The sequence below is a fragment of the Ammodytes marinus genome (assembly GCF_949987685.1).
Source record: "Ammodytes marinus genome assembly, chromosome: 7".
NCBI lineage: Eukaryota > Metazoa > Chordata > Actinopteri > Uranoscopiformes > Ammodytidae > Ammodytes > Ammodytes marinus.
The window spans coordinates 30,979,236-31,006,541 of NC_137211.1; the positions used below are offsets into that span (position 1 = coordinate 30,979,236).

General features: G+C 42.4%; 1 protein-coding gene across 1 annotated transcript; it reads left to right on the plus strand.

The window, feature by feature from the left end:
* Nucleotides 1-285: 285 nt before the first annotated feature.
* e2f1 (E2F transcription factor 1) lies at nucleotides 286-25,437 on the plus strand. The gene is made up of 8 exons (XM_080030529.1): nucleotides 286-1,512; nucleotides 2,060-2,159; nucleotides 5,565-5,784; nucleotides 6,658-6,810; nucleotides 10,482-10,596; nucleotides 11,330-11,573; nucleotides 21,328-21,681; nucleotides 21,712-25,437. Exons 1-7 carry the CDS (start codon nucleotides 1,270-1,272, stop codon nucleotides 21,567-21,569), a joined length of 1,317 nt encoding a protein of 438 aa, XP_079886655.1. The 5' UTR covers nucleotides 286-1,269; the 3' UTR covers nucleotides 21,570-21,681; nucleotides 21,712-25,437.
* The last annotated feature ends 1,869 nt before the right edge of the window (nucleotides 25,438-27,306 follow it).

The following is a 27,306-nucleotide window of genomic DNA, read 5'->3' on the forward strand; positions in this document are numbered from 1 at the left end:
ATGTAACAACTTGTGAATTTATTTTTTTCATGGATCATGAACGCACCTTCATAACGACGAATCTGCGCTCGGTTATACTATCTATGGGTCCAACGACAGGCTACCGTTTGAACCAATCACAGGCTGTCCACCCAGCCCTGCGGAAAGCGCAGCTGTTCGACCAATGATATCTGTCGGATTAGCGCACGTGCTGGTTTCGCGGCAAAAAAGATTTCGCGCGAAAACCCTCCGTTCAGTGTTCCGATGTAGATCAGCTGGGACAATAACAACAATAACAGCCGATAACGGGGTCGGAACGGTGCTTTGTCTAAATGGACCGCGTCTGTTGTGAGCGACCGAAGGGCGACCGGCTGCTAATCTGAACCATGAGTGTTTTCCTCTTGTTATTTCCTAACATTTCCAGTTTGGTAGGACTGCTTCCTGCGTGCCCCAACAAAACGAGGGGGTTGAAGAATCGCGGCTAATAACGTAGCTAAGATGCTAATATTGCCTATATGTTCCTATCCTGCGGACTCGTGTGTGTACACTGCTAACTTAAGTATCGCTTTATTATACATACTCTCAAATATGCTTTTGAGTTCTATTGATGCCTTTCACGTTGTATATATTTGATTTTAATAGCTCACTCTTGCTGCTTTAAAGTTGTATTAGCCTTATAACTAAGAACCATTTTAGGCGTAACGAGATAGCCTTCTGAACTGGCTTGTTTGATAACTTGTGAGAGTTTTTGTTGAGCTAGCTGGTTAGCCGGACTGTTAGCTGTGTGTGTGTGTGTGTGTGTGTAACCGGGGCCTTCTGTACTGACAGCACAGATGAAAACAAAAGATTAGCTTGCTCCCTCGCTAGCTCGCGCTAACCTCAACGTCCAATTTGCGACTCTTGCGTTGATAACATATCAGCGGCTTAGACTCCAGCCTTCAAGACATGGTATGCACTTAACAACGTTATTTAATGTGCCAAGTCTCCTGTTTGACAGAACGCCCTGCCTTGCTGTTCTCAGCAGTTAGCTTTCAATAGGTTATCATTTATGTGTGAGTCACACTGTCGTCTCTAATGTTTAGTAGCAACTTCTTTATAACCAAGAAGATGGACCGCCGAGAAAGGAACTTTTTAAAGAAATGCCTGGAAGTAACTGCAGGCAAACTGTGAAAAGGTTACACCTTTGTCCCTTTAAATTCACTGAGCACAGCACATCCAAGTTGGTGTGTGTGACTCCCCCCTCACACCCCAACTGAAGTCCATTGAAGGGGTACTGAGTGACACACTGCCATGTCAGAGACTCTGATAACAGGCCAGACATCGGAGGATCTGCTGGCTGACTTTGAGACGCTGCTGAATTCTGGGAGCATTGAGCTGGGCGAGGAGCACCAGATCTTCATTATCAGCAGCCCCAGCACTGAGGACCTCCACCCCGCCACACGCCCCACCAGCACGGGGGAGATCCTGCTGTTTGCCACCCCACAGGGCGGGGGCAGTCAGGACCGCAGGAGGCCCCCTCTGGGAAGACCTCCGGTGAGGACATGTTTAGCTTGTTCTTTTAAACACATCATGTTGAATTGTTTACATGAACGTGTAACAAAGATGTACAAGTCCATCCACCTGTTGCCTTAAGACATGTTGCTTTGCTTTTCATTCAACGGATAATTAAGATGACAATTCTGGAGAATGCTTGTTGTCGAATGGCATTTTTGTCAAAATCAGTTAGTATCTCCTGATGATCCGCTACCTGTCTGTACGGTGTGTGCACTGAAAGATAAGTCAGGTGTAAATACTCAGCCTAGGCTCTGTAAAAGGGCATGTTACTAACAGAGTGGGCCCCCCTTTGTTCACGTACCAGTTATCAGAGCCTAGGCTGTTTATTATCACTGGATTTTCTTTTTAAGCGCACAGCCACACACACAAATCATGTGCAGATATTCATTGATTTTGACAACAGGCGTTCTCCAGAATCGCTGACTCCACCTTTTTAATACACAATTGTAATAACATATATAACGCTATGGTAGATGTTTGACAATGTCTTCCTTTGTTCTCCCTACAACCATTTATATTGCTTCAGGTGAAGAGGAAGTTGGACCTGGATAGTGACCATCAGTATGTGAGCACCACCCGACCGTCCGTAGGCCCTGCCCCGCCCTCCACGCCGGCCCCCCCCAGAGGTGAGCTCACACTCACTGCTCTATATGCTCATTTCTTTACTTTTTTTTCTTTTTCCCTCATTGTTACCCAAAATGAACACAGCAGAGGCAACACGTCAGCTTAACAACCGATCCAATCCATACACACTCTGACCTTTGCTACAGTCATCATTGTCCTGAAAACAGCTGTCCCTTTATCAGCACAGACAACAGCCTGCCCAGCGGTCTTTATCTTCACCAGGCTAAACAGTAAATATAAGAAGGAAAACTGTCTGTCTGTCTGTGCAAATGACAAAAGAGTTTAAAGCATACAGGTTCATGTCCTTTTTAAAATGGGATAAATACATGGAAAGCAATCATCAGCTGTTTGAAGGGAAATGTAATGTCAAAACTAAAAGCATTTACATGGCTCCAGAATGCGCTTGTTTTGTCGCACATGCGCCTAGATATTTTCACTGGTCACCAGTGCACCTGAACTTTATCACGTCATATTAAATGTAATATTGGGTGTAGTGATGCACGATTAATATGATCGCGATGTGAGCATGTGCAATAACATAACCGCACAAATTGCTGCGATTGCGCTTTAATGTGTTTAAATGTGCGCACGTGTGTCTGTAAACGTTCCAACCGCTCCTCTGGTATTTTTGGTAGCGCCCCTTGGCTCCTCTGACAGTGTGTGTGTGTATGTGTATCTGCACGCACACCTCCACGCCACTGGCCAAGATTGTTAGTGTTGAAAACTGCATCCTATTTGGCCGATTGTGACCCACGGTGCGCACGTGAAGTGACGTCACATCGACAAAGCCTCCATATGAAAACAAACAGGGATGAGACGGATATAAAAGCAAGAGGCAAGATCAAGGCGCAATGTTATGATGAAATAAAAGAGTAAAAGTATGTCCCAATAGTATGCCTATTTGCATCCTAACTAGATTATTTTTATCGTCGGATGTAGTATGTAGAATAGAAAAAAGAAACAGTATACGATTCGGAACGCAGGGATAGTGCAGACAGCAGAGTAAGCAAACAAACATGGACGTTGACGCGCAGCAGCTTTACAGCCAAGCCAACGCTGAACTGTGGCCGAAAACAAACGCAACGTCTGCTCTGTGGGGATATTTAGGATTCAGATACAGCAACGTTGAACAGATAGAAGTGCTGTTTAAAACTTGGAAAGTTAAAGTTGCTACGTCACGTGGTGACCGGTGGCAACACGGCCAGTCTATCAACACGAGACAGCACAGAGTAAAGTCAAATGAATGCATGAGAGTGAAGGGCCACGCAAGTTTCAGTAAGTTTACAGACACTGCTACTGTCTCTGCACTTTGGAGGAATGCATTTACTTTCATGGGGGAAAATAACAGGGTTTTTTATTACATTTTTTAAACCATAATTTTTATTATTTTGAAAAGAGTAGGCTTGAAGGCTACTAGCCTAGTACAAGCTTTATTTTTAATATTTTCAATGATTCTTAATATATTTTTGTTTTAAATTGAGGTTTTCAAAACTATCAATAATCTCAAATTTTCCTTGAAAACCAAGCAAGTATAATCATAATACCTTCTATTTCTTATATTGCAATCGCATCGCAAATGGAAATATTGGCCACTATAATCGCAATTGCACAATTTATCCAAATCGTGCGGCACTAATTGGGTGCACCCAAAATATATGCTGGTGCACCTAGATGGAAAAGTTAGGCCACCGGTGCAACCAATGAAAAAGTTAGTCTGGAGCCATGATTTATTAGCCTGGCTCCGCCCGCCTACCTACCTACTTCCGCCCAATTTTCATTTCACTTCAGTAGTCAGTCTGGGGCTGCGGTGTATTCATGGATTCCTGCTCGAACAGATTTTCTTGCGGTCCAATCAGCGAACAGAGCGATTGGCTGAGAACGATGACGTCGAAGTTGCGCGCCAGTTTCAGTTGAAGTCAGAAGCCGGCTCATGGCATAAGTCACGACCAAACGTTATGCGATTGGTTGGCCGATCCAGAGTGGCACTGGGCAGATCCAATAGTTTTAAACTTTAACAGACAGTGAGTGAACGTTTGTCAATAGAGCAGTTCCAGACCTTCTGTACAAATGAAATGAAGTACGATGGTCTGGTAGGACCAGGCTACTGATTTATTACATGGCACTGATAAATGCTGTGTTCTGATTGGTCAATCACCGCTTTCTACGGTTAATTTATTTCCAGCTAATGGCCGCTGTTGAGGATAACGACCGTTGCTAAGGGCCTACGTCCATGTTTTGATGAATCACTTTATGCCATATCAATCCGCTGGCAAACGTTTACAAACAGTTAGGGCTTTCAAGCTTTATTAGATAGAACAGAGTTGAAATGGGGAGACTGTGGCCCAATCTAGATCCACCCCCTACACCCTATCCCTATCCACTATCCCTCCGTTTGCGCGTTCACGGGGAGGGCCCGCCATATTGAGTGCCGTCCCAAACCACCGAGCCTCGAGTGGAAGTGGGTTATAAAGCCCTCGATCACCGAGTCTGCATCGATGTTGGCTCAGCCCTACGTTTGACACAGGTGTCCGCCAATCAATTATGTCCAGAATGGAGGAGCCAATTTACAAATGAGAGTTCCATGGAGTTTGTTTCCCGAATTATAAATGAAACGTACTCTTACCTCAAACAGACATTTGATTGATTATTTTTATGCATAGCCCTAAATGACGGAACCGGAGGGTAGCCTCCAATATCGGAACGAACATGTTGTTTTACACTTGTTGATTTGATTATGCCACTTGTCTACCGTTAGTGTATTTCCAAGGCGTGGATAAAAGATAAAACAAAGCAGATGAAGAAAATGCCCACAAGTTAATAAGGGACAGTGATTATTATTTCCTTAAATTGTTAGTAAGATTTGTATTTCTGTTAAAGCCGATGAGGGGTAGTAATAGCGGTGGTGACGTCAGTCAGCTGGAGTGCATGACTTTTCCTATTTATGAAAAACCCTTGCAGTGCATTGATTTATGCACGCTAATTAACTGCCGCGATTCGCCGGTCGTAATGGCAGATTAACGTATCATGACAAGTGGAATACATGCTTTAGCAGACTGTTGTTCTTTTCCCTGGTTTTGTATGCTGCTGTGCACGTAAACTAAAAGAATAATTAAACAGCGGATCAAACACCCACCCGTTTTTCCACTACAGACTGAGCTGGTAAAATTAAGAATATGCAGTTAGAAAATATTTAACAACAAATGGAGTGGGAGTGCCTAGGGAGTCATTTGGGATTGGGCCAGAGAGAGAGGGGGGATGACCTGCAGTAAAGGTCCACGGGTCGGATTTGAACCCGCGACCACTGCAACGAAGGCCGGAGCCAATATGGTACACGCTCTATCCACTACGCCACCGGAGCGCCTCGGAATACTTTTTCAGCATGTGTTGACTATCTCTCTCTTCTCAAGTTCCCCGCACGGCGACAGAGAAGTCTCGCTACGACACTTCACTGAACCTGACCACCAAGCGCTTCCTGGACCTGCTGTCCCAGTCTGCAGACGGCGTGGTGGACCTGAACTGGGCCTCACAGGTCCTGGACGTCCAGAAGAGACGCATCTATGACATCACCAATGTCCTGGAAGGCATCCAGCTCATCTCCAAGAAGTCCAAGAACAACATCCAGTGGCTGTGAGTAGAACAGAGCCTACAGAGTGTTACCACTCCTATAGCCTATAGTAGCCAGCTAGGACAGAAATGATAGAGACCGATTACATTACAAGCGTCGGACTGCACTGATTACCTCAATAAATTATTCAGGCTGAGACACGGCTTGCATTTGAAAACACGTATCCTGAAACAAGCACAACAAAGTCAACTTTATGATGCCCATCTTTACGTGTATAGGGATGTACGTGAAGCATCCCTACAGCTGACTGAGTGGCAGAGTCACTCATCAGGACACCAACCCTCCCTTTTAATGGCCCGTCGCAATATTCTTCTATTTCTTTTAGCAAACAGATACAAGGGGGGTATTTCTTAAACATTATGCATCTGTATTTTTGGCGGTTGGTTCAGTTAATAGTACAACAACTGCTCGTAATTTCTGCTTTGCTACTTGGCTCCGGAGTTGGCTTTCTGCCCCTTTGACGACCCCGCCCACGTTCAGGAGGTACTTATTGCAGTGGAAAACGACCCGTGTTCCTACCAAAACCGAATTGAGTCGAGTAGAGCTACATGTTCGGTGGAAAAGCGCCATAAGGTTACCGTTCCTAAACGAACCGTGCTGTGCCACACTGTACTATGCTGCTCAGTGGTCATCACTTATATTGTGAGGAAACACAAGCAAAGCAGGAGAGTATAAATAAAGAATATATGAGTGCATTCAATTGGTGTAGAAAACATATGTGACTGCAACACCCAAAATACAGTCGATGAAATATCTGGAAAGGTGAATTCCAGCTCCTAGTCAGGAGAGCAGTATAACATGGCAGCTATGTGTGTCTGGAGTCGATAAACCACTCGTTATATTTTTCCATTTGCTGTGCGTTCTTCCCCCTGTAGTGGTAATCGGGTTGATGCTACCTTGGTTTCCCGCCATAAGGAGTTACAGAGGGAAGTGTCTGACCTGACCGAGGCTGAGGGACAGCTGGACCAACTCATCTCCACATGCAACCTGCAGCTGCGCCTGCTCACAGAGGACCCACACAACAAGAAATATCCTTCACACACAGTTTAGGATCGGCTTACACACAGAGGCTGCCAGCCATGCACACTAGTAGTGCTAGAAAGGTCATGACGTCAGATCATCGTCCAGTCGTTGTGTTCTTTTTACGTCAATACTAGGGCTGTCAAGCCATTAAAAACATTCATCTAATTAATTACAGGCTCTGTGATTAATTAATCTAAATTACTCGCATACTTATATGACACTTTTATGCCTGTTTATAAACAACTGTATAGGCTACCGTCTCTCTCTCTCTCTCTCTCTCTCTCTCTCTCTCTCTCTCTCTCTCTCTCTCTCTCTCTCTCTCTCTCTCTCTCTCTCTCTCTCTCTCTCTCTCTAGCAGGCTAAATGACGACTGACTATCTCCCACAACAGACAGCGCTGCACTGCCTCACAGGTGTGCATAGCCTATGCCGACTCATTCAACATCGTCCTACTCATAACCAAAAATATTGACACACACACTCAAAGGAGGAAAAAAGACAGGCATATGCTAGGAAGAGTGAGAGGGGGCGGGTGTCCGTTTGCTGTAGACCAGCGGTTCCCAAACTTTTTTAGCCGTGCACCCCCTTCTATGTCCCAACCAGGTTGACGCACCCCCACACATTAAAAAAAAAATGCAACAAGCTTTTTTATAGCCATATTAAAGGTGGCATGTTCAATCATGCTCAAATGACCAGAACACACATGATAAAATAATCACGATCACAACAAGGGGCAGAAAGCAGATAAAATGGGGAAAATATTATAGCCTAATATTTTGAGTCACGTTGAGCAACAATTGCAGCAAGTTTAAATGACCGTGGAGCAAACAACCCCGTCATCATAACACAGGTTATGGAAATAAAATTAGAACGCCAGTCATTTTAAATAAATTGCGAGAATGAATGTAGAGGCCACAAACTAGGTGCGCATATGCGTAGTAGAAGAAGATAACTTCGCTTCATTTTGAATAGCCTCCATTTATTTATTAATTAAAATTCAAGTTTTTGATTCTAAATTTTACAAAGGAAATGTTTATTTACACGTCTTTATTGTGTGGAGAAAAAACACTGTACCCGTATTGGTCCGAGTATAAGTCAACCCTGATTATAAGACGAACCCCCCGTTTTTCAAAACTCAACTCAATCAATTTTATTTATTTAAATAATGTACGAAAATAAAAACGCATTGAAAACAACACTTTTCTTCATTGGAAATAAACAGTAGGATAGTGCAAATAGACCGAACTCTGATGTGTTCACTACAGACTATTCTTCACACGCAAATTCCTCTGCCCCGCTGTGATCGCTCTCGCTGTCATCTCTCCTATACTCTGGTTCGGTGCATAGCGGGTCATCCTCGCTGCTGTCCTCGGCTTCTGATACGCAGCATTTATTTAATGCTCATAGTTAATCACATAGCCTAGTGCTGAAACGAAAGCTATCAACGCCGTGGTTTAAGGCTGAAATGATAACCGGGGTACGTTAACGTTGTCGAGGGGAAGCCCTCCGAGATCTCCGTTGGTTTCAGTTTACAGCTCACAAAGTGACAATCACCACCATCACATGGACAGCGTTTAAATAAAGCATCTCATTCTTAAAATCATTAGGGCTTTGATGCAAATTAGGAAATCTGAACATTACAGCAGCAGTGCTGGTGCGTAAAAGGACAGCGCAGTTGGCAATCTCTCCTCAGCACAACTGCAGCAGCTAAAAAGCCACAGTCGATCGCTCTGCCGATTCCTGCCTCTGACACGTTGACTGGCAACATAATGATTTGAGGCTTTGAATCGGATTCGTCGATGTCCCGTGCCTCTTTTTTCTCTCCACACAAACCGTTCTCTCTCCAAGCGCACAAACGCCCCGGCCGCTTCCGAGAGCACAGCCAGTGTTCCACCCGATTAAAAAAAGAAAATAAACACAACTTGGAAAACACGACCCGACTTTTTACGACCTATTTCCGCGAAAATAAAACCCTCTTATACTCGGACCAATATGGATTGTGTAATGATCAGACCGCCATTACATTTTTCTCTACCACACTTTGGGAATCCCTGCTGTAGACGATCGCAGCTAGCAAACAAAATTGAGACACAGAGGAAGATTGAGAACCTACATTGTTGTTACATTGCACCCACTAAATCAATGCACAGACACTGCGGAGAATAACATAAGACGTATTCCTATACCTTCATGCTTATTTGCCCGGAGCAGCCCATAAAACGTCCATAGAGCCCTCTGTGTGCTTCTTTCTTTACTCTTTAATCCCGTGCGGGCCGTGTCCGCAAACTACAGGTGCAGCTCCGCTATCGTCTCACCTCTTTTGCACCGGGTCAAAGGGCAATATAGAAGTGCGATTAATCTGCGTTAATTTTTTTAATCGCGTTAATTTTTCTGTGATTAATTAATCGAAATTAACGCGTTAATTTGACAGCCCTAGTCAATACATCTGGTCCCAGTCAAGGAAATGAACCCTCTTTATGTCATTATATCATTGTTTTGTCAGCACATGACAGCTCTTCTTTTTAAAAAGAAGTTTACACAATAGTTTTCACACAGTAGTTTAAAGGTGTGAACACATTGCACTGGCCGTGCGGCGAGATTACATACAAAGTCAATGTACCAGCGCGTGGCCACGCGTCCACCCAAGAATCGGTGTCCAGCGCCGTGCCTCATAGAAGCGCGTGAATCAAAGGCGCGATCATTTGCGGCGGCGCTGCGCCGCGATAGCCAATCAGCTTTGAGATTGCCTGGTGGTCTGCAAGACGAGGTGGGCGTGTGGAGTGAGGACATTGGGCTTCCAATACATTCTGCAAATATGTGTATTTTGCATCTGTTTAGCTGTTGGTTGTACTTTAAACCAAGGTAGCGCCGGTTAGCACAGCTGTGTGCTGTTCCGGAGGATAATATGAACCCAAACTTGACGGCAGTGTCCGTGTGGAATTCCAATATAGTACAGCGAAGCACTGGTGTTGTCCTCCACCAGACCCGGCGCACTTTCACTTTCAGGTAGGCTGATGTCTGCCTTTATTTTTGCCGCTGAGCACAGACTGCTGTTGTTAATGTGTTTAGTATGTTGCTGAATTGCTGTTAATGTGTGTGTATTTGCGATCGGGGTGCGTCTTCATGCTGTTTAAATGCTATTTGTGACATGACTGCCGCTGTACACAGTGTACCTACATCTGTATTTTTTGGCACAGATGGACCATGTTGTGTGACAGACGGGTCTGATCTCAGAAACGGCGTCGGCGTCAGGAATATATGGCCCAATATGATCAAGCGGCGAGCAACTTGCGTTCACTCGGCCAACTGCCGCAGGGGGCGAGTGCAGTGTGTTCGCAGCTTAACAGCCGTAACTAAGGCCATGCATCGCAAACTGTGACAAAGTGCCGAAAAATGCAGCAAAAACTCAGTAGGGAATATTTAGTGTTATTTAAGGTGTATACATTCCTCAATTAAACGATTGGAATACTCCAGTTATCTTAATGGGATTTTGGCTTACTCTTGCATATGAGCTTATTCTGATTTTGGTGAGCAGAACGTGCTGTTAACATTGCCATGTCTTATTCTGAATATGATCTCAACCAGATTAATACGGAAACATTGCTGTGCATGTAAACGTCATTAGTGTTCCCGTCTTGGAGCAGGTGTGACATGTTCCTTAATGCGTTGTGTTCCACATTGGGCTATGTGCGCTGCCAGGACCTGAAGAAGTCCTTTGACTCTCCGGACCAGCTGGTCATGGTGATCCGAGCTCCACCAGAGACCCAGATGCAGGTTTCAGAACCCAGCAAGGTACTGGGGGAAGGTTGAATGTTACTCAGGCCTTTGTGAAATGTCTGTCTTTTGTAATTTTTTCTTAAATTTTTTTTCTTTAAAGATATTTTTTGGCATTTTCAAGCTTTATTAGATAGTACAGAGTTGAAATGGGGAGACAGAAAGAGGGGGAATGACCTGCAGTAAAGGTCCACGGGTCGGATTTGAACCCGCGACCACTGCAACGAAGGCCGGAGCCAATATGGTACGCGCTCTATCCACTACGCCACCGGAGCACACCTTTTGTAATTTATTTTTAATTGAATTTAATTAATTTTTTTAATCAGGGACAACCCACATTTATCAAAGTATTACAACCAATGTAAATATGCCAGGGTTAGCTGTAAAAGCCAATTGGCACCTGTAGTCCCTGAGCATCAGCACAATTGAAAGGTACATTAAAAGGTATCATATAAACACAATATAACTCAAAATGATAAATAACATACTGTTAAGGAAAAAAGAAAAGAAAAAAGCATTATACAAATATTCTTACTTGCACACATTAATGAGTTTGTACTGCAGTGTTAAAATGCATAGCATCTTAGAAAACATCAAAGACAACAAAGCCTCTAATCCATTTAGGAGCATTGCTCATGTGTACAGATGTGCTTAGATTTTGAATAACATTTCAATTTCATTTTGAAAGTGTGATAATTGGTACAGTTTTTACAGTATTAAGAGGTTGTACATGCTGGCCTCCATCTCTCAGGGTTACCAGGTGTCTCTGAAGAGCACTCGCGGTGCCATCGACGTCTTTCTCTGTCCAGAAGACAGCTCCGGCGTCTGCAGCCCCGTGACAGGAAGTAGTCCCTCCAAAGCCTCCCTGGTCCCGCCCCCCACACAGCCCACGCACCAATCAGAGGAGGGCTTATCATCTCCAGCATCCACGTCGTCCACAGTGACAGCAGCCTCCCAGCAGGACAGCTCTTCACTGGGGTTAAGGGGTGACACAGGTGAGTTTTCACATAGGTTGGAGAAGCTACATTTTCAGCTTCAATCGCTCTACAAAGTACCAATGACTTTACACTGGCAGAAGTTGAACTAGAGCAACGCTAGCTTAACCCATTGATGACTATGGCAATCTAGGATGCATGTCCTTAATGCCTGAGGGTTTTCTGAAAAAATACTACGAATTGTCAACGTCTACCAAAACCTTAAAGGGGTACTGGATTTTGGACATAGGGCCTTATTCCCAAGTTAGCCTTGGTGTTATTTATCATTGGAGACAGTTTAACACATTTAATTCAGTCCTTCTAGTTGCAGAGTTCGCTCGTGCTAGGCTAGCACACGGCATTGGGAAAAGACTATTCTGCTACTAAAACAGTCTTACCCACTCCACAGTACACCCGAGGCTAATCAATTGTAACGCCAGACTATCGATGTAAAAGTCTGTGTTGGTAGAATAATTTTAGAAATAAAACCAACCTCGCATATTGCATTTTGAGGGACTTGCTGTGTCTCAGCAGCAGTGTTTATTCCTGGTAGGCTGTGGCAGCGGCGGACTAATACCTAGGTTACCGGGTCTATAATAGTTTGTTTACCTGCTGCTGTCATAGCTACAGACACAGAGTACAGTGCACGAAGGAATTGTATTTGCAAACAAGATATGGCCACGTTTGGAGGACTTAGTGATGCGTCTGCTTTTGAAGACGATTATGAGGAATTTGTCGTACCTTTACGAGCCGGAATACACTGATGAAGAACTGAGAGAGATGGATGCTCAAAGGGCAGAAAGAGAAAGAGCGTCTTTAGAGACAGAGCAACGGGAGACTGGTGGCAGTGCAGTTTCAGTTTCTGTCCCACGCTGCTCTGTTTACTTTCTGCTGTAGTGATTCGGTTACACAGCAAAGTAAAAGTCCGCTGCTGCTGAGAAAATACACTGTGTGCAATTTTTTTTGGCAAGTTGTATTTTTGAGGATTAATTTTATTATTGAACAACTACAGTGCTCTCGGTCAATCCAAAATGTTAAAGAATGTTTACGAAAGTAAAAGGTGAGGTTTTGTCTTTCTTATGAGAATATATATATACGTATGTTTTGCTATTATTAGGCAACTATTAGTATGCAGAATTATTCTGCAACTAAATAAAAAAACGAAAATTTTCCCATCTCACTTGTTTATTTTCATCTGTTAAAGTGAGAATAATAAAACAACTCCAAATAAAAATTTCCGACATGTCAAAAAAATAAATCAGTGACCAATATAGCCACCCTTCTTTTCAATAACTGTCACAAGCCTTCCATTCATGGAGTCTGTCAGTTTCTTGATCTGTTGACGATCAACTTTTTGTGCAGCAGCAACCACAGCCTCCCAGACACTGTTCCGAGAGGTGTACTGATTTCCTTCACTGTAAATATCCCGTTTAAGCAGGGCCCACAGGTTCTCAATAGGGTGAGGAAGGGGGTCATGTCATTATTTTTTCATCCTTAAGGCGAGACACGGCAGGCAAAAACATTTTTTTTTAAGCACTGGTTAATTTTGAGATTTGTGTCTATTTAGCTTCCATAACATGTCTTCTTTCATACTAGTATGGATAAAAGGTCCAAAATATACGTTTTAGGTGTTTATTTTACTAAACTTTGACTGCTTGCGTCTGTATTTTGCTCCTAAATTCGTCAAAAGTGAGCATTCTAACGTAACATAAAGCACCGCGGCCGCTGTATGAATCATAATAACCATGGTACTGTTGGAAAGCTCTGAATCTCAAGAACAACGTTATCTGATCCAAATATGGTCATTTCCTTTGTGTCAGTAACCAATCGTGAAAGTGTGAGGAGGGATTCAATGCTAGGAACGTGAACTCATTGGCTAATGCACATTTCTGACGATGTGATTCGCTAAAAGGCATCACGTGATGCTAGCCGCGGGTAGCTCGAAAATCACAAAATAAAATGGGAAAAACGTTGAAAATATGCCAAACCAAGACAAAAAAATACTTAATCAATTGGCTACGGACATTACATGATCGCCATTTGAAGGGGAGAAGTGTTAGAGACATGTAAATCACGCCGATCACGTCGGAGAGACACAGACTGTCAGAGGAGAGGGGAGAGAGAGCGTCTGTGCCGACTCCGGAGCAGGTTGACAGACAGTGGCTAATAATGAATGAATCACGTTTAAATTAGGGTGTGGATAGGCCTGTCACGATAACAAATTTTACTGGGCGATTAATTGCCCCAAAAATTATTGCGATAAGCGATAATATTGCCGTTTTCAACTAATATAATGATAGGCTACTGGCATAATAATGCAAGTCCACCCTTTCAAAGATCAATACCAGGGCACCAGACAAACTTGTTTTACTAGTTGCACTGGCGCCCCTAACTCAAAATGTTAAGGGGCACATTAAATGGACCTTGAACGCATCTATTCACATTTTCCCAATGTTAAATATATATGGCCTACTGATATTGTATTTCCAGCATGTTTTGGACCACACTGACAACATATTTTACCAATCATTGTGTTTTTGATTTTGCATCACCATGTGAATTCCTTCAGACATTCCTTTAGGAAAAGGGATTTTTTTTTAACCAATTTTCACCACAACCCCTTCCTCTTCCGAGCCCTCTGCTGTTTCCTCCTCTACCTCTGCTGACTCTCTAAGGAAAAAAGTTATTGGCCCAAAAGTAACTATAGTATTTAGATGACATATTCAGCTAATTTGCATAATATTCTGAAAGAGGGAAAAATAATTAAAAAATGCAATGCTGACCAGGTAGTTAAATTAACCCAAATTGACTAGGCCTATTCACATAGGCCTATGTACAAGCTCACTTTACACATGTTCTTTGTTGCCATAGGCCTATAACTATAAGGTTAGCTTTATTATAGATAAGCAGTGGCCTATTGAATATGGACCTATACAACTATTTGCGTGTACAAACGTCAACTGGCAGCTCTTGCCGGCACGGTGCTGTCTGTCTGCTGCTGCTGCTGCAGGTGGCGGGGGGAAGCTAGACTGGCCGTATGAGTGAGGGCTGTCAGCAGTGAAGACAATACGCCAGCCGTTGCTACTCTGCTCACGTGAGCGCAGTTAAGAAAAAGTTGCTAGATTTGCCGCTGGTCTTTAACAGCTTATCGCTATGGCGAAACGTCGGCAAATATAGCGGCAAAGTCGCCAACATGTTAAAGAGGTGAATACAGCGAGACACTGCGGTGAAAGTAGCCTAGCTGACGTTATCCGCGCAGTTGATCATTTGACTAATTACTCGCGGACTCTCCCTTCTCTCTCCTCTGCTCTGTGTCTGTCTCTCTTTCTCACACACAAAGCGAGAGGGCCGAGACACCGGAGTGAAAACTCTTGTCGTCCAGTGTCTTTGAAATTGAGAGACACGAGGAAAACAAACAAGCTGCAAATGTAATTTATTGCATACGGCAAAAAATTATCGCTCATTTTAATTTATCGCGCAATTAATTGATTTATTGCATATCGCGACAGGCCTAGGTGTGGATGTAAATGTTACTATGCTATGGTTTATATATGTAAAGCAGTGGTAGGCCTATATGGCATTGAGGGGTGTAGGGCCTAATTCAATAAATATCTGTAGCTATAATCAGTGATTATCAGCAGAATTCACGTTTTTATCTTTAACGGCCGTTTTCTCAAAATGAGCTTTTTCAATACTCTGCGAAAGATATCTCAACTTCTAGACCACTGACATCAACCAAACTTTCTATAATCATTCATAGCACTATTTTAAAGGTTTTTACAGAAGGATTTGTTAATATATTGTTAATTGTCTGATTTATGATACATTTTCCTCCTAAAAACATGCCGAAAATGCATTTCTAAGACATGTACATAGTATTTTTTGATTTATTAAATGAAAAAAGGCTGTATCCAAAATCTGTTGTGTCAAACTTTAGAAACTAATATGTAGTTAAAATAAAATAGAGATTTTAACTCTGGCTTTATCCAACATCTCGATTTTTTTCTCGAAAAATGACCCAAATTTATGCATAATTGGTTAAATATTGCCATATTTGCATATTTAATCAAATATTAAAGAAAAACATGTAATACAAAAAATAATTGTGTTAGTATCAGTAATCAACTGGCAAAGTTTCATGATCCCTATTCACCTGGGGTGTCTCGCCTTAAGGCCTTTGCTGGCTAGCCATCCAATTGAGTACTTCGATGCATGTGATGGAGCATTGTCCTGCATAAAAATCATGGTCTTCTTGAAAGATGCAGACTTTTTCCTGTACCACTGCTTGAAGAAAGTATCTTCTAGAAACTGGCAGTAGGTTTGGGAGTTGATTTTGAGGCCATCTTCAACCCGAAAAGGTCCAACTAGCTCATCTTTAATAATACCAGCCCATACCAGTATCCCACCTCCACCTTGCTGGCGTCTGAGTCGAAGTGGAGCTCTGTGTCCGTTACTGATCCAGCCACGGGCCCATCCATCTGGTCCATCAAGAGTCATTCTCATCTCATCAGTCCATAAAACCTTTGAAAAATCTGTCTTCAGATATTTCTTGGCCCAGTCTTGACGTTTCAACTTGTGTGTTTTGTTCAGTGGTGGTCGGGTTTCAGCCTTCCTTACCTTGGCCATGTCTCTAAGCACTGAACACCTTGTACTTCTGAGCACTCCAGGTAGGTTGCAGTTCTGGAATATGGCAGCACTGGAGGATAATGGGTTCCTGTAGCTTCACGTTTGACTCTTCTCAAATCTTTGACAGTTAATTTGCGTTTTTTTTTTCTCAATACGTTTCTTGCGACCCTGTTGGCTATTTGCAACAAAACGTTTGATGGTCCTGTGGTCACGCCCCAATATCTTAGCAATTTCAAGAGTGTTGCATCCCAGTGAAAGACTTTTTACAATTTTTGACTTTTCAAAGTCCGTTAAATCTCTTTTCTTGCCCATTTTGCCCGAGGAAGAGAAGCTGCCTAATAATTATGCATACCTTGATATAGAGTATTGATAATAATGATGGATTGGATTTATATAGCGCTTTTCAAGGCACTCAAAGACGCTTTACAGGGTTCCAGGTTCCATTCATTCACACACAGTCATACTGGTGGTGGTAAACTACCATAGTAGCCACAGCTGCCCTGGGGCAGACTGACGGAAGCGTGGCTGCCATTCAGCGCCTACGGCCCCTCCGACCACCACCTCAAACATACAGCAGTCATACATATTCACACGAGGTAAGGTGGGTGAAGTGTCTTGCCCAAGGACACAACAACCATGACACAGGTGGCAGAGCGGGGATCGAACCGCCAACCCTTGGATCATTGGCCAACCCGCTTAACCACCGCTGAGCCACGGTCGCCGTATTGATCTCCTTAGGTCACACCCTCACTCATTACACAAATACACATCACCTGGTATGCTTGAATCCAATAAGCACTCAAGTTTATACAGCTTGAAGTTGGAAAATTGTTGGAAAATTGATATGTCCCAAAATACTCACTTGCCTAATAATTGTGCACACAGTGTAGGTGTGTGCACGCGATAATTCATGCGATGCGAGGTTGGTTTTATTTTAGGGCTGTCAAAATTAACTCGTTAACGCAGGGTGATTACTTTCTGGAATTAACGCGTTCATTTTTTTATCGCAATTAACGCATGTGCATCCCACCGGCTCTGTACTACAGTCACTCTAACGTTATGGCTGACCCAGGATCAGTAGCTGTGCGCAGCCAAACATAGCAGCACGTTAGCCCTTGCCGTGTTTTAATCTGCTAACGGTCACGTCTGTGTCGGGGGCATTGATAGTATTTAAAATCAACTGCCGCGGGTGACAGTTGATGTCGGGAGCAACAGGAGGAGAAACATTATCCGCTCTGTTCAGAGCCCGCGAGGAAAACGTCTGCAGTTTTCAGAGATGTGTGTAAGTAGACATCAACATAACGCCGGCTTCCTGGCACAAATGAACAGTCCCTAGGACGTGTTCGTGCGTACAAACACACACACCCACACCGCGGACTGTAGCCTAATCAAGTTGTATTCAAGAATGCACAACCTATAGATTCACCAAATAAATGCCATTATATAGCCTATTTGCTCAAAGACATAGTAAAGAGACAGACAAATTTAATTATGGTGTGGTAGGTAGGTATATATTTTAGTTTGATTTAAATTTATTTTCAGTATTAAAACCATCATTTGGATTTTCAATTAATAAAAATACTAATTTTAAATGTACATATCCACCTTCTGTCCTTTATCTTTCCGTTCATACAACAACATATAACAACGTTATTTCTAAAATTATTCTATCAACACAGACATTTACATCGATAGTCTGGCGTTATAATTGATTAGCCTCGGGTGTACTGTGGAGTGGGTAAGACTGTTTTAGTAGCAGGCTAGTCTTTCCCCAATGCCGTGTGCTAGCCTAGTACGAGCGAACTCTGCAACTAGAAGGACTGAATTAAATGTGTTGAAAACTGTCTCCAATGATAAAGAACACCAAGGCTAACTTGAACCCTTTAATATCTAAGCCTGTGTGGCACATAGAAACATTAAATAAAATACATTTAAAAATGAAGGTTCACAGGTTTTATTTAAACATGCTGCCTTAGCGCTTACAAACCAACACATTTTTCTAAAATTAGATGTGGGAGAAAATAAATAAATAATATAAAATATTTAAAAATAATGTGCTAAATGAGGTTATAATCCTGCTTCCTTTAAGCATGGAATATAAAACGACCCGACTTTTTTACGACCTTACGAAGTGTTAATATGTTCGCCTTTACTTGATGCATGCGCGCTCACCGGCCGGCGGGGACACACTTCTTATCAGCGGTAATTTGGCACGATAGCGGCACACAGACACCTTGGAGGAGCAGGTGCGCAGGTGAACGTTGCATCCTGTCAGCGCGTCTCTCTCTCTCTCTCTCTCTCTCTCTCTCTCTCTCTCTCTCTCTCTCTCTCTCTCTCTCTCTCTCTCTCTCTCTCTCTCTCTCTCTCTCTCTCTCTCTCTCTCTCTCTCTCTCCCCCCCCCCCCCCTGTGGAAGGGCGCTTAGCAGACGGAGGGAACGTATAGTGACTATGTTGAAGTTAGGCTACCTACTGCTTTGTGCCATTAACCTGGATTTTTAATGATAACTTAATGCTCATTAGTGCGCGCCCCTCAGCACTCTGACTCTACCGAAGTGTGGGAAGGCGGGGCACAAACATAATCTTGTCCTGGGCACGGGAAGAAATGCGACCACCTCTGTGGGAAGGAAAAAGTGTGGCAGAAAATGCTGCACAACCAGAAGAGGTGACCGGACCCTGAGGAGGATTGTGGAGAAGGGCCGATTCCAGACCTTGGGGGACCTGCGGAAGCAGTGGACTGAGTCTGGAGTAGAAACATCCAGAGCCACCGTGCACAGGCGTGTGCAGGAAATGGGCTACAGGTGCCGCATTCCCCAGGTCAAGCCACTTTTGAACCAGAAACAGCGGCAGAAGCGCCTGACCTGGGCTACAGAGAAGCAGCACTGGACTGTTGCTCAGTGGTCCAAAGTACTTTTTTCGGATGAAAGCAAATTTTGCATGTCATTCGGAAATCAAGGCGCCAGAGTCTGGAGGAAGACTGTGGAGAAGGAAATGCCAAAATGCCTGAAGTCCTGTGTCAAGTACCCACAGTCAGTGATGGTCTGGGGTGCCATGTCAGCTGCTGGTGTTGGTCCACTGTGTTTTATCAAAGGCAGGGTCAATGCAGCTAGCTATCAGGAGATTTTGGAGCACTTCATGCTTCCATCTGCTGAAAAGCTTTATGGAGATGAAGATTTCATTTTTCAACAAGACCTGGCACCTGCTCACAGTGCCAAAACCACTGGTAAATGGTTTACTGACCATGGTATTACTGTGCTCAATTGGCCTGCCAACTCTCCTGACCTGAACCCCATAGAGAATCTGTGGGATATTGTGAAGAGGAAGTTGAGAGACACCATACCAAACACATTGGATGAGCTTAAGGCCGCTATCGAAGCAACCTGGGCCTCCATAACACCTCAGCAGTGCCACAGGCTGATTGCCTCCATGCCACGCCGCATTGAAGCAGTCATTTCTGCGAAAGGATTCCCGACCAAGTATTGCGTGCATAACTGAACATAATTACTTGAAGGTTGACTTTTTTGTATTAAAAACACTTTTCTTTTATTGGTCGGATGAAATATGCTAATTTTGAGATGGGGATTTTTGGTTTTTCTTTACTTTTTTGCCAAAATCATCAATATTAAAACAATAAAAGGCTTGAACTACTTCAGTTGTGTGTAATGAATCTAAAATATATGAAAGTCTAATGTTTATCAGTACATTACAGAAAATATTGAACTTTATCTTTAGAGAGCGCCTTGCATGGCAGCTACTGCCATCGGTGTATGAGTGTGTGTATGAATGGGTGAATGTGGTAAGATATGTAAAGCGCTTTGGGGCTGAGAAAATCGGCTAGAAAAGCGCTATACAAGTCCATTTACCATTTACCATTTATCACAATATGCTAATTATATGAGAAGGACCTGTAAGTGGCCAATTTCGTTTCCAAAACGGCAAATTTCGCCGAAAGGTGACTAGTTTGTAACAAGAAATTAAAACCAGAAAAGTAGTATAATAGGAGATCTTTAACTAAAGCTACATAGAACAATTAGTTCAAACTACTGTAAAAAATTGTATGTTCATATGATATGAAATGATTAGGGCTGGACTAAGTCATTTGAATATTCTACTATTTGTTCATTAGGTTAGTATTCAAAGCTAGCCTGGAAATCCAGACCCTGATATCTTGAACGATAGAGGGTCTGGCCACGATCAATAGTAATTTCCTACTCGTGCATTTCAAATGCCACTGCACGCAGTTGGATAGCACTACAACCAATCAGAGCGATGCACAAGGCGACGTAAGCCCCTTTCGTTTAGCGAACAGCTGTTAAACTGTTAAATTAAACGTTTGCCGTTGTCGGTCGGCAAAATAGAACATTCCACTTACTTGCTAATAAAAGATTTGAGTGCCGTCTTCCAAATCGTTAAGGGTTGAGGCCAAAGCAGTCTCAAACTCACACAACATATCCGCAGCCATCTTTGATGTTTACTATCACGGCTTCGCGTCGCATGCACGTCACTGTCGTCATCCGGTTACTTCCTCCCGAGAGCACCACCCATATTAGATAGAACCAATTGAAACCACCAGCCAGATTTCTGGCTTTCTTGATAAAGCTTCAACGGAGCGTGTCCAGACCAACACGCGCAGCAAATTTAATTTGCCAGCGCCTAGTGGCAGGTCTGGGAATGCCAGGCTAATTCAAAGCTCAATTCAGTATAAGAACTTAATTTTTTTAAAGCAAAAAAACTTTGATTTTACATCATTAATTGGTGCATGTATCCATGTGACCGGAGCGCAAGATGCCGTTAAATAGACTGGCTTTGAGAACGAGACATTCGGATACTCATCCATAAAATCCTACAAGTACTCAAGCCTGTAAAATGGTATTCAAGACAGCCCTAGAAATAAGAACAGTACAGAACCTGGACTCTAGACAGACACACACCAAAATGGAATCCAGCCATTTGTTAATGTTCTGAATTATATCTGTGTGTTCCGTGAAAAAGTCCTTTATGAAACAAACTTCCATTACAGACATGCTGTCTCAAATACATACTAAATGGCATGATATTATTGTCTTTTGAATGAGCTATTGATGATAGTCCTGTAATACCAAACATTACTTTGGTCCAGCATATTTCACCTTTTGCCTTTCCCCTCTGACAGATTGTCTCCTGGGAGGCGACCCCTTCTCCGGCCTAGGGGACATGGCTGACTTTGACCTGTCCCCTCTGTCCTCATCTGCCTTCCTGAATGCAGACGGCTTCCCTCTGCCACTGGAAGGTTTCATCAACCTGTCCCCGCCCCACACTCATGACTACCACTTTGGCCTGGAGGACCATGAAGGCATCAGTGAACTCTTTGACTGTGACTTTGGGGATCTGTCGCAGGTCCTAGGGGACAGTTAGACGCAGGAGAGGAGCAGCGCGAGGGGTTTGGTCCTAGATTTGGGACTCAACCCTTTTTAAATGAGGTTTTTGCAAAGTTCTATGGACAAACCCTAGAATTAATGTTTTAATCGTGGTGGTGTAGCAAATGTTTGTGTATTAGTTTTTCTACAATCCCGCCCCAACTACAAAAATCGGGAGAGTCCCCCCCCCTAATTGTACAGCACATTCTTAGCACTTCTATTTGGCCATTAATACCCTTTTTAGACCAATGCTTTAGCTCTAGAATAGCTATTGAAAAATATTTATATGAATCTAATTTTGGTATTTTGTACCCAGTGAGGTTTTTGTTAACAATGTTTGGTCCCAGTGGAACGTGGCAGGTGTTTGTGTGTGTGACGTACGGACTCGAGGCCGAATTCCACCGGCTGCCTCTCCGGTCCTTCTCCGCTCCAGCACGGCAGAAACAGTAATACAATTAAGAGCAGTCAGTGGGTGAGTTTCCACCACATCCGCTGCACCGTCTCTCTGCTCCGCTGCTGCTCCAACTGTCCGGTGAAATACGCACTGCTTCTATTTCTGCCGGATGCCTGAGCTCACCGCATCAATTTAGCACAGAACACATCGGGATAGACAGGAACACAGGCGCCGACAAAACAATATGGAATTCTGGGGTTACAGGGCTGCTTCCTTAACACTGATTATTAACTCGGCTCTGTCTGGAGCATTTTCTACAAAAAGGAAAAGCTCTTTCAGTGAAAGCAGCGTTATGACAAGTTGAGATTCAGTGTTAAGCCGTCCAAAAGCATCTCTAAACCATGGTTTTAATAGTTTCTATAATAATAGTTTCACACAATCAAACCCTTCGCACGTTGACAGAGGTCTTTAAAAAGCACATAAGAAATGGCTTTTCCCATCAATGATTTACTTTGGTCCCAGACACTGGAATCCTGTCAGACTGTTTTTTCTTAGGTCTCTGCCACCTTGGCATTTAATGTCTCGTTGCCCCAAAGTAAAAGACTCCATTTTCCACAGACTCCCACAGTGGATTCAAAAAGAGGGTAACTGAATAGCTAAAACCCCACTGACCAGCCGATGTTTTTGCAGGGCTGTTCATATTTCTATGAGACACGAACACAAGAACTATGATGCTTTTGGGGAGCTTGACCCTCCTCTTCCTTAAAATAAATGGTAACGTAAAGGGTAGTCTCTTACGTTCAATGTTCAAAACACTCTTGTGTAGAAAGTCTACAGTGCATCACTTAATGTAGTTTTGAAGGAAGAAAGAGGCAATCGAAATCTGACAGTGTAAGGTATGTTCTGTTGTTGTGCCGGAAAAACCAGGTGATAATAGTTTGCTGCAGTTAAGCTGGCACGTAGAAAACTAATACTGAAATATGTTGTTCTCTATGAGCTAGATGTTTAGCCATAGACTCAGGTGTTCAGAGCAGAGCAAGGTCTTGGAGCAAACATGCAAGAGTCTGTATATCTAATACAGACATTGTTGGCATGTTTCATTGGTTCTGTGTAGGTTGATGGGAGGTTTATACAGGTTAACATTTTTTTTTTTTTTTTTTTTTTTTTTAAGGCGGTGTACATTTTCTATTTTTCTTTCCACTTTTTTAATGCAAGGGTCCAACGAGAAAGGTTCACCAGATGCCTCTAGATTAATGCAACCCAAAATACCATTAGACTGTTATTGTACTAAGGTCCTGAGCCCTGACACAGTTAAAGGAATAGTTCCACATTTACTTTTTTAAGCTTGTTGCCTCACTCTCGAATTTAAGACAAAGGCGACAGAAACCATTCCTGTAACTGTGTGTGCACTTTAGAGGAGAAATGGGCAAAGGTTGCTCAGCTTTGCTCAAACACTTGTTGTCGATGGGTAGCGTTAGCTTGACTCTGCCAACAGTCACAAGATAAACTAAACAACATCACTAAATGGTCCTTTGTGCTTGTTGGGACTTGTTTTACCACGTTATGTTGCACGCTAAGCATTTTAGAATCCAATACGAACAAACAACCGTGTATGTGCTTGTCAATAGATCAATGGTATGTATTTAATTCCAAAAATTGCGAGAAATATAGAGCTCAACATAACTTGGTAAATAAAGAAGACCCAACAAGCACACAGGAGCGTTTAGTCATGTTATAAAGTTTATATTCTGAATGTCTGCAGAAGGCTGATACTCCAGTATACCAGTGTTGGAGCTAAACTAACTGGCGATGAGTGCCATTTTGCCCATTTCTTCTTAAAAAAATGCACGCACAGTAAAATAAATGGTTTCCGTTGCCTCGTCTTGTATGTAACTATTCCTTTAAGCAACGATCCCAGGAAGGGCTCCTCAGAAGTGATAGGCTGTTGATAGGATTTCAAAACAGGGACACACATCCTGTTATGTTATATGCACTTCGAATCAGTTGACAAGAGTGAACGTCGATGCCTTAAATCAATGACTTCTCCCATGTGGAGGGCGGTACCTGGGATATCTCAGCTCCCAAAGCTTGTTTTTCTACAATAATCACATCAGGCTCCTCCTCCTTCAAATTCTATCACACATTCATTTTTGTTTTGTTGAAATAAGCAGCAATACGAAAGGTGTTTCATTATGTTTTTAGAAGTTTGAGATGGAAAAGTGTCCTGCTACGTGTCACTTATACTAGTTAGTAAATTGTTTGCATACAATTTTTCTTCCTCTTGTTCTAAGTTATGTAATGTTTATTACATTCCTGAAGTATTGGGTTTTAGTGTGTCTTTGTGTGGAAAATACAAACTGTTTTGTTGATCTTCATACATTTTCGGGCAGGAATCAACTTTAGATACCATACTTTTTCGTGGTTAAGTGAAGCAAATCATCATTGACAAATGTGTCCTTTAAAAGGTGAAAGGAAAGTTCTGTATGTTCTGTTTGTATATTAGCTTTGTGTACATTTTTATTTTGCTATGTTATTTCCACTGTGTACAGAACATATTTCTCTTTACCTGTTGAGCATGTCCAACCTTTGCACTGGCTTATGATGCAAACAGAGACAAAATACTCACAAGTGCGCTAATTGTCATGTTGACTCAGCTGATGAATGTGCTAACTTCATTCTTACCTTTTTTCTGATCCCGGCCTTCAATAGTTCTGTCGATGTTGCAGGCAACATGGCTGATCTAAGGTTGTACATGTAGTATAGTGTAGCCTTTGGGTGCCTCAAACTGTCAGGTGGACGTGTGAAAAGCTTTTTCTTTTTCCCCCTTTATCTTCAGTTCTGTGTAAACCTTCAAATTCAATGTGTTATTCCAGCAGCACAGTGTTCTACTCACAGCGGTGTTACAAGCCAATAAAATGTTGGGCTTCTTTGATGATTCCATGTAACTCTTAGAATGTATCTTGTTTTTTTTGTTGTCTGTCTGTCTTGGCCTATAACTTCCATTGTTGAACTGAACTGAGCAGTTCATGTTGTCAACCTTAATGAAATGTTTTGGGTGTCTGCAGGACAATTGTAGTGCTGTGTTGGGGTAATTTTAAATTAATACTCAAATCTGGATTTATTTTTGTGTGCGGTTGTTAAAGAATGAAACTTTTTCAGGTGTTTTGTTTGTGTGTTTTTTTTCAAAACCCTTTTTTTTTACACCAGGAATGAGGGTCAAATCACCTTGTATTGTATTGAATTCATCTGGATGTATGTGGTTTGATCCCACATACCGAACACTACATCTACTCGGGTTGTGTTCATTTTTAATAAAAAGGTGTCTTAGCATGTGTTGAAGACACAGAAACTGCTTTTGGTTTGGCAGAACAAAGTGAATTGACTCCAACCCTGATTCAGTCGCTGCTTAAAATGCTTCTAAGGGAAACGTATCCAGCACCTTAACAATCAGTCGCGGTTCTTCTGATATACAAATATTATTTTTGTCGCTACATACTAGCTTGTGAATTATTATTGGGTCCAAAATGCCTTTTTTGTATCAAAATTCCTTGGACAAAAATAAAGAGTTGACTGTTATCATTTGACCCTTTAACACCACATTTCGTCTTTCTGTCACACAATGTAACCTTTGAATGAATCCGTCACAGGTTAATTGATTTTTTTTATTTAAATACTGAGAGTGTTGCTGCCAATGCATTCCACAAGACAGGTTTGCACTCAGTGTAAATGTGATTTTACAGCTCATGTGCACATGTATTCTAAACAATGCAATTCCTATATAACTCTACAACCTGAAACATCACACATCAGAAATTTAAAAAGTGTGCCGTTCATATATGCAGTCAACTTTTAACAGAATAGAATAATTATATTTATGTGGTACATTTCTATTACAAGGTATTTTACAATAGTTAAGAGTTCCAAAGCTTATTATCAATCAGCAAATTGAGAAAAAAAAAACGAATTCTTGTATTGCATGAAATGTAAAGCCTAAAGGTCTGAGACTGAGATAATCACTGCCAGAAATGTTCCAAAAATTGGAAAAGAAATAGGAGGTCAGCAACTCATTTTCAAACACATATGCGATATATGCCACTAGAGGGCACCCTTATGCCAAGACAGCCCAGACTGAGAGATCTGAGATGTGCATACTTCCCTAATAGTATGCCAGAAAAAGATTTAGGATGTCCCAATTCATGCACTTCAATTGTAGTATGCTGAAAATACATAAATGCCCCACTAATTCCAATAGCATTTTGGAGTATTCGTCTTTATTCTTGACATTTGTCGACATAATGAAAATAAATCTTTCTTATCAGATTTTTTTCTCTCCTGTGGCCCCTTAAACTCTTCTGTATGTAGTGTAGTAAAAAGAAAAAGTATGTGATTTGGAATGCAGGGGTGATGTTATGATGTATGTGATAGAGACAGAGGGAGGTTAGAAACAGAGAGTAGAGGGGAGGACATGAAGCAAGGGGCCAGGGGCTGGAATCAAGCCTGGTCCCTGGGACAACAACGTGGCCCTAATGGTAGCCTACTACTGGGATGCCCTCTTTAATGTGATTTTTAACTTTTTGTGATGAGTCTTATTCTGTGTTAAAGGTTAGTAAAATATGACCAAACACATGTAGCATTCATGACTGGATTGATCAACATTGTACTGGTGTTTCTCTTTGTCTAGTATCTCATTGTATTTGGGCACACTTAGGTAACTGGAGCGACTGTGGCTCAGGTGGTAGAGCAGGTCGGCCAGTTGGCGGTTTGATCCCCGCCCTGCCACTTGTGTCATGGGTGTTGTCTTGGGCAAGACACTTCACCCACCTTGCCTCGTGTGAATGTGTATGACTGCTGTATGTTTGAGGTGATGGTTGGAGGGGCAGTATAGGCGGTGAATGGGAACCACGCTTCCGTCAGTTGTAGCTGTGGCTACTATTGTAGTTTACCACCACCGGTATGACTGTGTGAATTAATGAAACCTGGAACCCTCTAAAGTGCTTTGAGTGCCTGGAAAAGCACTATAAATCCAATCCATTATTATTAATTAAATCCAATTGAATTCAAATCCCCTGTTGAATTATTATAATTATCATAATTTTTACTGCTATTTCTTAAGTGGGCAATCAGTTACATTTAGCTAAGATTAATTTGTTATCACTATCCTTCACACATTGCCTCATAATAGAACCAGTTTAATATTTGAAGTTAAAAAAGATTGTTACCAGGGGTGGCTCTAGAAAAATATTCATGGGGTGGCAAGAGGGTGGCAGGAGATTTTAAGGGGTGGCAACCTGTGGCAGATGAATATACAGTATGCCGATTTAATTAAAGCCATATCAATCGA

What these genes read in the sequence shown, in the direction of transcription:
- e2f1 (XM_080030529.1), top strand. Translation starts at nt 1,270, where the DNA reads ATGTCAGAGACTCTGATAACAGGCCAGACATCGGAGGATCTGCTGGCT. An exon ending in GAGGACCCACACAACAAGAA is followed by an intron (nt 6,811 to 10,481) that starts ATATCCTTCACA and finishes GTTGTGTTCCAC; the next exon opens with ATTGGGCTATGTGCGCTGCC. An exon ending in AGGTTTCAGAACCCAGCAAG is followed by an intron (nt 10,597 to 11,329) that starts GTACTGGGGGAA and finishes TCCATCTCTCAG; the next exon opens with GGTTACCAGGTGTCTCTGAA.